This window comes from Benincasa hispida, chromosome 5, assembly GCF_027475165.1.
Source record: "Benincasa hispida cultivar pf3 chromosome 5, pf3_genome.v1.1, whole genome shotgun sequence".
In the NCBI taxonomy this organism is placed as follows: Eukaryota; Viridiplantae; Streptophyta; class Magnoliopsida; order Cucurbitales; family Cucurbitaceae; genus Benincasa; species Benincasa hispida.
In genome coordinates this window covers 27,526,426-27,538,445 of record NC_143482.1, presented here as the reverse complement: position 1 = coordinate 27,538,445, position 12,020 = coordinate 27,526,426, and the positions used below count along the sequence as shown (strand labels likewise).

General features: G+C 32.9%; 1 protein-coding gene across 1 annotated transcript; it reads left to right on the top strand.

Moving 5' to 3' along the window:
* Window positions 1-2,456: 2,456 nt before the first annotated feature.
* SAG18 (senescence associated gene 18) lies at window positions 2,457-8,382 on the top strand. The gene is made up of 7 exons (XM_039032470.2): window positions 2,457-2,709; window positions 5,057-5,156; window positions 5,273-5,393; window positions 5,510-5,631; window positions 6,110-6,231; window positions 6,316-6,475; window positions 8,033-8,382. Exons 1-7 carry the CDS (start codon window positions 2,583-2,585, stop codon window positions 8,145-8,147), a joined length of 867 nt encoding a protein of 288 aa, XP_038888398.1. The 5' UTR covers window positions 2,457-2,582; the 3' UTR covers window positions 8,148-8,382.
* The last annotated feature ends 3,638 nt before the right edge of the window (window positions 8,383-12,020 follow it).

Sequence of the window (12,020 nt, the reverse complement as noted above, 5' to 3'; positions counted from 1 at the left end):
AATTGCCCATCCTAATTGCTGAAGGAACTATACCCAAGATTCATCAGTTTCTCCATCAGATATACCGAACGCGACTGGGTATATTTGATTATTTCCATCGACCCCAGTCGCAAGCAGGAGTTTACCACTGTACTTACCCCTTAAATGTATTCCATCTACAATTAAAACAAGCCGAATGCAGTTTAGAAACCCCCTAATGTAAGCACCAAAAACCATAAAGACGTGCTTGAAATATTTATCTTCTTGCAGATCATATTTAAATGTTGAACCAGGATTTCCAATTTGTAAGGCTTAACCAAATATAGGTAACCTCTTGTACGATTCTTCTGGTGACCCCCAAACAAGCACTAATGCTTCTTCTCTTGCCCTCCATTCCTTGTCATAACTTAAACTCACACCATATTTTTGTTTTATATCCTTCACAATGTCCTTCGGTCTATATGAACGACTAACATCTTCAAACTTTGATGAAATTAAATGTCCGAGAACCCATCTAGAATTTTATTTATGTCATTAGTCAATATTTCATTTCTACATGTGTGGACATTGTCATACTTAGAGATCTTAAATATTTCACAATTTTTCAATTGAAGGACTCGAAGTCTCCATTTGCATTCTTCAACTAAGCATATAACTTTGTATAATGTTGTGGTCGATTTCTTCACCCTAAACTGAAAGTTACCTCTAATTGCTAACATAGATAACCACATCTTTAAATCCTTCTTAGATATAAATATATCACCAACTTACACATTTTCAGAAGAATAAGATTGACCTGGCATGGTGATTGTGCTACTAGATGGATGTAACAAGTCACGACCTATTGCATGTGACGAGCCTCCGTAGTCTTCGATTGTTCGTTCTTTTGCATGAGGTGTATGGTGGGTATTAATCTTGGGTTCCTCTCCTTCATCCTTCTCCCTCCAAGACTAATCATTGAAATATTGATCTTGGTCTACATCATCCCCTATGTTATGAGTCGCAAATTACTAGGCGACGAATAAGTGATGGGTTAAAATATGTGGGGGAAAATGGATTATCTAACTCCATCTTACAATGTACTGGCCTAAATGTTGAAGGGATTTCTTCAATTCGTCATATATATGCATTTTTTGGATGAAATCCTTGATTTGTTGAACACTTTGGAAGTGTGGATACGTAAAGAGGTATTACTGAGATCTCTTCCCATGTAAGGAATGTGTGTAGATCTTCATCATTCTAAATTACAAATGCAAGGGCTTTAGATCTCAATTGAAGTATACATCTTATAACAAAATTATACTCATCTGACATTATACCACTTATCATATAAACTTCGGTCAGGAATTCATGATAGGTCGTGTCGAACTCAATGTCAAACCCCCGCAACTCTCCTCCATCGTAATCCTTTTCCATTTCATTCGAAACGCCACCGAAACAAATCCAAACACGAGGCATTTTCCTACAATTTATATAAAAAATGTATTAATATAATGTAGTTAAAGAAAAAGAAAAATAAAAAAAAACTAAAAAAAAAAGAATGATTATGTTTTTTAGTTCGGTCATCCACCCGGCCGGATAGAACACCAGGCCAAAAAACAGAATCATTCCTTTTTGTGCGCCTGGCCGGGCTAGGGTTAACTCTACCAGGCCTGGACCCGAGAAAGATCCGGTGAAGCCCGATCGGGTCACCCGGTGAAGGGTCAATCATTTTATTCCATACCCGATGAATACGCAGTGAAGCTTGGTCGGGAATCAAACTTATTCCAACATTTATTTTTTTCCCGATGATACCCGATCGGATAATTTGAACTCATTTTCTTTCTACCCGATGAATATCGGTGAAGCCCGGTCGGGTATCAAACTTATTCCAAAATTTATTTTGTTCCCGGTGAAGCCCAACCAGGTATCTTAAAAAAATTTTGCCATTTTTTTAAATTTTTTTTATAAATTTATAAATAAATATCAAATGTAGGGCATTATTAAAAAAAAAAAAAAAAGAAAGAAACAATCAACAAAGAAAGCATAAATCAAACTTCAAAAATGTCATTTAGTTTTGTCAGTTTTCCCAGAAATTAGTGAACTATTGAGAATACATACAAAAATGAAATACATACCTTCTAATGACGGAGTGTACAAAATTAGAACTTCATGGAGTACAAGTTTTGGACTTGATAAATTTCGTTCTCGAAATAATTTGGTGAAGAGAACTTTTTGTGGGATTGTAAACAAATCAAATTTGGTTGAGAATTTTTTGTGTGAATAATTTTTTGTTAATAGTTTTTGGATAAAAAAGAATTTTAGGTGGAGATTGTGAATTAATTTGGTAGTTGAAATTGAAAATAAAATTTTAATGAGGGACATAAGAGTAATTATACCATCAATATTTATCATGCTTATAACATTTTTATCATCAAAGGGTTAAAATTTTCTTTTTTAAAAAAATAGGTAAAAAAACAAAATCAAACTTCTAATAAATCATTTTTGTCAATTTTTCTTAGTATGTGTAAATACAATTGCAGAGCTGAAACAAAGAAAGAGAGAGTGGTAGAAGACGAAGACGAAGACGAGAAGAAACTAACAACTTCAGAATTCCGACCACAATGAATAAAACTAGCATTTACGCTTGGCTTGTTTCAATTGTTTGCTTCCTCGTTTTGATGATCGTAACCCCATCTATCCCTCAGTCGCAGGACTACCACAACTTCGCCGATCACCGCCAATTTTTCGGTCAATTTTCCTCTCCTTTTTCTCATCTGCGTTTATATTCTTAATCTGTTTATCTCTTCGTTCCTCTCTCCTGATGAAATGCCTCTGCTATTCCAAATTCTCGTCTGTTTACTTGTAAATTCATCATATTTTCATTCCAATACCAGTTGTGTAGAGAAATTGGAGTTTTTGAAGCGACCCCATCTACAATTCTGGGGTTTCTTTGCCGTCTTTGTACTTGCTGTTAGGGTTCTTTCAGTATTTTTGGTGCTAATACTTTGAACCGATCAAATTTCTCGAAACTCTGCTGCTTGCTGCTGTTGGGTGTAGTTCTTTTGTGTTTTTCCTCATTGAAATCGTGTCCGTGCCTTTGTTTTGTAATTCGATGACTCTATAGTTAAAATCTTGTTTGTTAATCCTTTGGTTTTTTAAATTTGTGCTTGTTTTACGGATGGTTTTCAATATTTCTTAGATAAACATTTAAATTCTCACCCATTTTGAAAAACAAAAATAAATTTTTGAAAACTACTTTTTTTTTAGCTTACAACATTTGGCTTACATTTTGAAAACACTCTTAAATGTAAACAACAAAATATAAAAACCAATAGATGAAAGTGATATTTATAGGCTTAATTTTCAAAAAAAAAAAAAAAAACAAACAAAAAACCCAATGGTTATCAAATGGGGGGTAAGTGGTTCTTTTTATTTTTAAAGAATAGGTATAATTGGTATTGTTCTTCTAACGGTTATACAAAGCATAAAAGTTCAAGTCCTCAGTCTATTCTCATGGAGGTGAGTCTCTTCTATTGAAGGCACAAAAAAGCCTCTTACGATCTAATGAGAGCTCAAACCTCTTACGATCCAGAGAAGGTATGGAGGTTATGAGATTGAGTCTCACCTTGATGCTTGCTTAGGAGTTAGGAGTTAGGATTGGCATTATTTTTTTATTAAATTACAAGTTTAGTACTTGAAGTTTCATATTTGTGCCTAATAGGTCTTTGAACTTCTTAAAGTATCTAATAGCTTTTTTTTTTTTTTTTTTTTTTTTTTGTGATAAGAAACATTTATCTAATAGGTCTTTGAACTTTGAAACTATCAAATAGGACCTGAGCATTCAACTTTGTGTAAAATAATTGTCTGCCATAGTTGATATTTTTTGTAATTAACAAATCTATTAGATATTAAATTGAAATTTTTGTCTAAGAGGTCCGTGAATTTTAAAAAATGTCGTAGGATACCTATTAGACACAAAATTGTAATTCTAGGAACACCTATTTGACACAAAGATGAAATTTCATGGATTAGACTTGTATTTTAACCCCTTTTTTGTTTGATAGGAACAGAAACTATTCATTAGTGTGATGAACTGGATTATAAAAGTAGTTCCTATCAGATCTATTGCAAAAAAAAAAAAGAAAAAAAGAAAAAAAGAAAAAAAAAAGGTGAACTATAATTACAAAATGGAGGAGACAATTTACTCCTGATTACAGCTAACAAAGATATAGATTCTATAAGACAATCGATTTCATGATTCTTATCCATGTAGATGCTGTTGTTGCGCTTAAACCAAAGTTGTAAAAGAAAGCTCAAACATGATTTAACCAAAGGATCTTTTATTATCCTTTTTGTGAGGATAGCTAGATGGCCGATAGTAAAAGAAATATAAGAGAAAATATATCACCAGGTCATGAAAATTCCCAGCCTAAGGATCCTATTCCTTGTAGATAATTCCAGACATTTAAGACAAAGACATAGCTATACTATAAAGGTGGATTTGTGTTTCTTTATTGGATAAACACATTGGGCAGCAACTGAGAGATCAACATACCCATGGGGATCTTCCTTTGTAGCTTGTCAAAAGTATTAATGCATGAGTGATTGAGCTCCCAAATAAAAAACTTCATATATTTTGGATGTTAACTTGACCGTTCATGATGGCAAAAGACTATATTTGTGCTTAATTCTGTGGAGGAAAGAACCTTAGACAGATTTAGATGAAAAAAAGCCATCTTTTCCTAGATTCTGACATTATCAATCCTCTTGGACGCATTAAAAAGGCAGTAACAGAAATGATGGTGAGGCTCAATCTGCAATTTCCTCCTCCAGAAGGTTTCTTCTCATGTGGAGAGTCAATGATACAGAGTGTTAGTTTCAAAAGTCTGCCATGGTGCTATCCTTTTTGAGAGAGAGACGGTATAATTGCGGGTATTGGTGTTGGAGGCTTATCTTCTCCAACCAAACACTTTTTTTTGTTTTCGTTTTTTTTTCCCAACATTATCTTTTCTTGTGTGTGTGTGTGTTTTTTCTTATGTCGGGATGTTACATGGTCGCTGATGATGGAAATTCTTGTCCTTTTTCCTTTTCTCAGGTATACCTAATACTCTGAACGTGATTTCAAATTTTCCATTCTTGATTATTGGTATCATAGGCCTTGTGCTTTGCTACCATGAGAATTATTTTAGGCTGAGGTGCATTTTCTTTTGATATCATTCACTTATTTTCTTTCCCAATTTTTGGATCTTATATGATGAAGTAATCTATTGTGTGATTATTATTAATTCTCAATTGATTATCTTTTCCAAAGTTTGCGAGGCGAGCTTTATGGTTGGACTTGTTTTTATATTGGCGTGGCTCTTGTAGCCTTTGGCTCCTCTTATTATCATCTTGAGCCAAATGATGCTCGCCTTGTCTGGGATCGGTTACCTGTGAGTCACTTCCCCCATTATGGAGTATCACTTTTTATACAGATTATTTTCAATCATATAGCAGTATTGCATGCAGTATGTTGATTTTAACTAATTTACTCTTCTGGAAATTGTAGATGACCATTGCATTCACTTCAATCATTTCAATATTTATTATTGAAAGGATTGATGAGCACAAAGGAACACTGTCCATCATACCTTTATTGTTGGTCGGTATAGTTAGCATTTTATATTGGTGGTAAGTGTTTTCAAGTTGTTTATCTTAACAGTTAGCATTTTACTAGTTAAACTCGATGTGACTGCTTTAACGGAACTCAACATCTTGGACACTTTTATCTTATAGATCGTATCAGTGGAAACTTGGGTTTTCTGAAAGTCATGGAGTAATATAACATTTATAGTTGAATAGGTGTAATAGGTTTGACTTTGTATAAACACAGTGATAAGAATGCCTTATTAGTTATTAATATTACAAATGCAACTCTTGTTGAAACTGCTATCTGAGCTTGCATCATATGCCTTTCAATACAAATAAATGGTGCAACTTTTGGAAATTTTGAATTGGCTTAGAAAAAGGATTTAAAATGATCAAACTTTAAAAGTGCAATTGGTTACCTCATCTTTTACATGCTAGAAATAGTTTGATTATGGAATGAACTTAGAGAAATTCTCATCTGGGTTTTATGTTGTACATGATTGGCCTATTTCTTTTGCAGCTTGTTTGATGATCTACGCCCCTATGCACTTGTTCAGTTTGTTCCTTGTATTGCCATTCCATTAATGACTATTTTGTTACCTCCAATGTATACACATTCTACGTACTGGCTTTGGGCAGCAGGTCAGTTGTTTAAGGTATTCAAATGCTGTTTTCTGTCTTGTCATTGGTAATATATGATCTTGGATACATCTTTTTTTCTTGCAGGATTTTATCTATTAGCAAAGGTAGAAGAAGCTTGCGATAAACCCATATATAATTGGACATATCATATTGTTAGTGGTCACACACTCAAGCACTTGTGTGCTGCTATGGTTCCTGTCTTCTTAACTTTGATGCTTGCCAAGCGAACAATTGAACCAGACAGGCAATTATTTCTTGTCCTATCTTTCTAACTTGTCCTTATGTATGCAGCTATGATTTATTTTAAAAAGGCATGCTTGCGGAAAGTGCTTCAAATGGCTCTGCAACCCTGAAATGAGATAGTAGTATGTTAGGTATCTCTACTTCCTGCAATCAGAAAAACCCAACAAGAAATGGAAGATCAGGGGATAAAAATCCCTATTTAGATATATTGATAATTTCAACTAAGAGCAGATATGAACCAAGTTAAAATGTCTCAAGAACACTAGAATCAAGAAAAGATAAAAAAGAAGGAAATAATGGAAATATTACCCTGCTGCATACGGGAGTTTCCAGGATACTCCCCTAATACATAGTAGCCTTCAGCTAAAAAGTCCACACCACAAAAGAGCCTCTAATCCCCTTCATAAACCCCTCCACTGGTCCCCACTTCTCCTGTGACAGATTATATGATTCTCCGCCCACAATCAATTGAGAATTCCCTTTCCTGCCCCTTCGTTCGTATGTGTGAATGATAGGGGGTCTCATAATATAAGTCATTGGTTATCATTACTAATTGAACATAAATGCTCCATTCTTATGTTAATCTCTCTTGCACGGTACACCGTGATTCAAGTGATTCACATAAGTGTGCTCTTTCTCACCTTATCCAGAAAGGAAAATCTTTTGATGGGTTTACATACATATCCTTTTTGGCTCATTTGGTACAGTTTCATTTTATTTCCAATATGGCTACAGTTTATCTTCTCTTTTGGCCAAATGGAGGTGCTTTCTCTTGCCTACCTCAACATGGGATCAATTTCCCACAGGTTTAGAAATAGTGGAGAGTAAGACAAGTTGTAGTCTTTTGGTGTTTGATCAGGATAAGTTATTACTATAACCCGTCTGTGGGAAAAGGGTCAAATCTTGGGAGAATAATAGGGTTTGGAGGAGTAGCATAAGATATATATATATATATATATTCCATTTCCTTTTTTTATTTTTATTTTTGATATCCTTAGTGTCTGGGCTAGCATACGCATGTTCCAACTAATCTCATGGGACAATCCGCATGACTCTACAACATTTGGGTGACAAGGAAACTTGTAGGATATTAAAATCTTAGATAGGTGGCCACTATTAAAGTCATGTTCCTAATTTACCACCAGGCCAAACCCATGATAATTCATATCCAAAAAAGTACTTGAAGAAAATTGTTAGTATTGTATTTAGGCCATTTCAATACTTGTTTTGAGCTTCAAAAGACACGTGAACATGTGGAATATGGTTTTCAAAGTTGTCCAAGAGTTTGTGAAAAATCTGGATCTTTTTTCAAGTTCAACTTCAATTTTTAGGGAGAAATCTGAATGGGAGAAGATTTATGAGGAACTGACATATTCTTTCTCCCATTTAGTCTAGTTTCTGGAAGGCCATACTGTACAATCATCCATAGTTTGACATATTCTATATTTCTCATTTCAACAGTTACATATATCATCACATATATTTTTTTTAATCAATTTCACCAAAATCTTTGCATTATAATCCCTTTATGAGCCCTTTCTTTTGTGATCTCTTGCAGGCAGAGTTTATACAAGATTTGGAAGGTGACATTGATGAACTTTCGGGATGATAAAAACAAGGTAGAGGCCTCAGTTTGTTCCTTCTCATCTGTCCCTGTCCTAGAACCACAATAGTTTGAATTTGGAATATATTTCAACTTAGTAAATATTGCTCTTTTATTGTATATAGCTGTATTTAGACATTGAGAAAGATCACACAAAACTCAAGTCTCCCAAATGTAACCACTTATTAGTTGTCTCCAAATTCTAATCTGCTTCCTCCAATTACCTGTGGTGTGTAGGGTAAAGTGAAGTTTTGTTCTTTGAATACATTAACACATCAATAGATAACTGGTTAAATTATATGAAATACTTTTGAACTTTAGAGTACTTATGAGTAGGTTTTAATTATGGTATTGACTTTTGTTAAGTTTCATTTAAATTTTAAAATAAGTTCCAAAATATACCTTTGTACTTTCAGAAAATATCTTTAAGTATGACAGTGACTGGCTTATGTGATATTATTAATTATATACAAGATTTAAGGTCTATTTGTTTTATCTTGAAATTATCATTAAAATCATCCGATTGAATGTGTCCAAAATTTTACCAAAAGGAAAAGGAAAAAAAAAAAAAAGGGAAAAAGTTAAGTTGACGGTGATAAACATATTTTAATGATATGCATATTTGTAAATATTACAAGGTGCAGCAAGATTTTGGGGGAGCCTATTAGGATCTTTAAAAATAGGTTTTTACGTCGAAAAACCTTTGTACTTCCTGCATTTTGTAATTGTTCTAAATTTTGAATTATTTCGTTAAGGGTTTTTAGTTTTAATTTTAGACGAATTCAACATTTTCACCATTGTTTTGAATTTTAACTTTGTTTTTGTTGTTTATTAATTTCAGTTGTTAATCAAGATATTTTAAATTAATATTTCGTTTACAAGATTTCATTTATTTTATTCTACAATTCATTGGCTAAAATTGATCACAACTCCATTGAGGTTTCACAGATACATCATGGTTTAATTTTTAGTGCCTTTTTAAATATATTGGAAAATGTAAATATACATTACACATATTATTCAGTATATAAAACGAAAAATTATTCAAATATATGTTGAATATATTTTACTATATAATCAAATATACATTGTTTTCCTTCGATTTTTTTTTGGTTAATTCTTGATTTCATTTATGGGTGGAACAATTTTCACATTTTTGGCAAAATTTTCCTTGTATAAGTTTTGAAAAAAAATCTCGTTTTGGAAAGTTCAACTTGTCTTACATGTATCTTTTGGTGTGTATATATATATATATATAAATATATATATATATTTCGGGTAGTAGAGAGGGTTGAAAAAGTAAATTGAACTAGATTTTATTTATTTATTTTTTGTGTAAAATATAAAAGTTTAGATAATTGTATAAATAGGCCTATTAATTTAGGTTATATAGTATTAGAGCTTTATAAAGTTCAAATAGGGATGTGGTCCAATAATAAAGTTGAGATTCGATTTAAAAATGATGAAATCAAAAAAGGAAACATCTTGAGAAGGTATGTTGAAGTTCCCACATTGAAAAGATAGATGAACTACTCTCTCATGTCAATTGATTTTGAGATTGAACTCATATTATCTAATAATAACAGTTATCACTCAACATATGGTAATCTTTTTGTTCTTGTTATATTAAAAAAATTAGGGTTGTATTAGTAACTTTGCTCAATATATTGATTTTTTTTTTTTCACTTTTGTTGTTGGAGACAAGAATAATGAAATTGGATTGTAACATTAATTAAAGTATCATTCGAAAATTTAACAAAAATCATAAATCATAAGAATTATAGCAAAATCACTTAGACATTTTTCGTTAGTCCTAAAATTTCCTCAATGATATCTTGCATTACACCATAATTAAAATTTGGCCGTCTTATATTATAGCCAATAAAATTTGCCTTATTTGTTTGAATCTCAAGATAGGATCAGTTTTTTTTAAAAAAATCAAATCTTAAGTTATCTCACCGTTGAATGAGAAATTTCGGTGAATCATGAGTTTTCATATCATCAATGAAAGTCCGAGCCTATTGGAAAAAGTATAAGTTGGATTGGACCGAGTAATTAAAGTCGTTTGGACCCAACTCAATTCAAACCTATGGTGAAATTTTAGATTAAGTTAAAAAGATCAATCTCAAGCCCAATATTTCGGCCTAACAACAAATGGGCCCAAGCCCAACTTTAGCTCAAACCTAATTTGAGCCCAATAAAGTAATTAGGCCTAAGCCCATGTAAAGCCCATGAGAAACCTCTATAAATAGAGGTTTTACATCTTCATTTGTCGGAAGAGGTCAGAGGAATTGAAGGAAAAAGCCCTCTGAAGATCTGAAGTCTGAAGCTCTAAGGATCTGAAGAACATAATTCCTTCAAAGCTTTTAAGATCAGAATACACTAAAATTCTGAAGATCAGAAGACATATCAAAGCTTTGAAGACTAGAAGACACTAAAGTTCTGAAGATCAAAAGACATATCAAAGCTCTGAAGATCAGAAGACATATTAAAGCTCTGAAGATTTAAGCTCCAAAGATCCAAGACTCAAGCTCTCAAGTGCTGAAGATCGAAGCTTCTCAAGCTTCGAAGATTGAAGTTCTCAAATTTTGAAGAATTTGAAGATCTGAACTATTTGAAACTTTGAAGATTAGAAAATTTCAACAAGCTGACCTTATCTTCACAACCTACAAGCTGAAGATTCAATCTCCTCAAATCCAAGGATTAAGCCCAAGCCCACCTGTGAACTCTATAAATAGAGAAGCTCTCCTCATCTGGAGGGGTCGGAAATTCTACACCTAGAGAGAATTCTCCCAATAACCAGAAGGTTCCTTAACTTCTGAAGCTGACCACACCTGAAAACTGAAGTCCTTCGAAGATACAAGCATTCTTCCAAGACTTTAACTCTAAGAACATCACGCGTTTTGCTTCCTCAAATCAAGAGTACGAATTCGATTAAGAGAGAATTAGAGGATCAAGTACTAGAGATCGAACCACATCGCATCAAATCAACATCAACATTAACACCAACTCAAGTTCAACTCCACGAAACAAGTTTCTCCGAAAACCGCGTGCGAGTACTAATCATCCAAGAAGATCAACAAGCCCAGAGGCCAATCATCCAAGAAGATCAACAAACCCAGAGGCCAATCATTCAAGAAGATCAACAAGCTTAAAGTTCGATCATCCAAGAAGATCAACAAGCCTAAAGTCCGATCATCTAAGAAGATCAACAAGCCTAAAGTCCGATCATCCAAGAAGATCAACAAGCCCAAAGGCCGACCATCCAAGAAGATCAAGAAGCCCAAAGGTCAATCATGTAAGAAGATCAACCAACTTAAAGATTAAAGTTTATTTTGAAAGCTTTAAAGAATTATTATATTAGAGATTGTATTTGCTACACTAAAATTAATACAAATACAAACGTTCAAATTCTACGAATTAAGTTTCTCCAGAAATCTCGTGCGAATACTTACGTTTCCATTTTTCCTTTCTTATATATATATATCATATTATTCTTATTGTTCCGATTTTTCTTTTTTTCTTTTTCGAATCTTATATCATCCCTTTTATTTCGTTTTATTTTTTCTTTCACACATTTATTTTGTTTTTTCTTCTTGTTTATCTCAAATGATCAAAAATCAATGTCACTCCCAATCAACTTTCTTTCTCAAAATTATTGCCTAAATACTTCCACAAAACTTCCTTCGTGACGAAGCTGAATTATTGCAATGTAATTAACTAATGAACATCACAATTTTTTTGAAAAGTCATTAAATTTGTAAATGGTATATATTATCTACTTCATCTAAGGTGTAAAAAACAACTATTTAAAAAAAAAGGAGATTGGACTGCATAGCATCATTTTAGGTTCAATTTCTGAATTTGGCAAAATCGCTTTTTTTCCCAAAATTTTTGCAAGAGTTTCTTCGCGCAAGATGATGATTTCCTTTTGTCTTAAAAT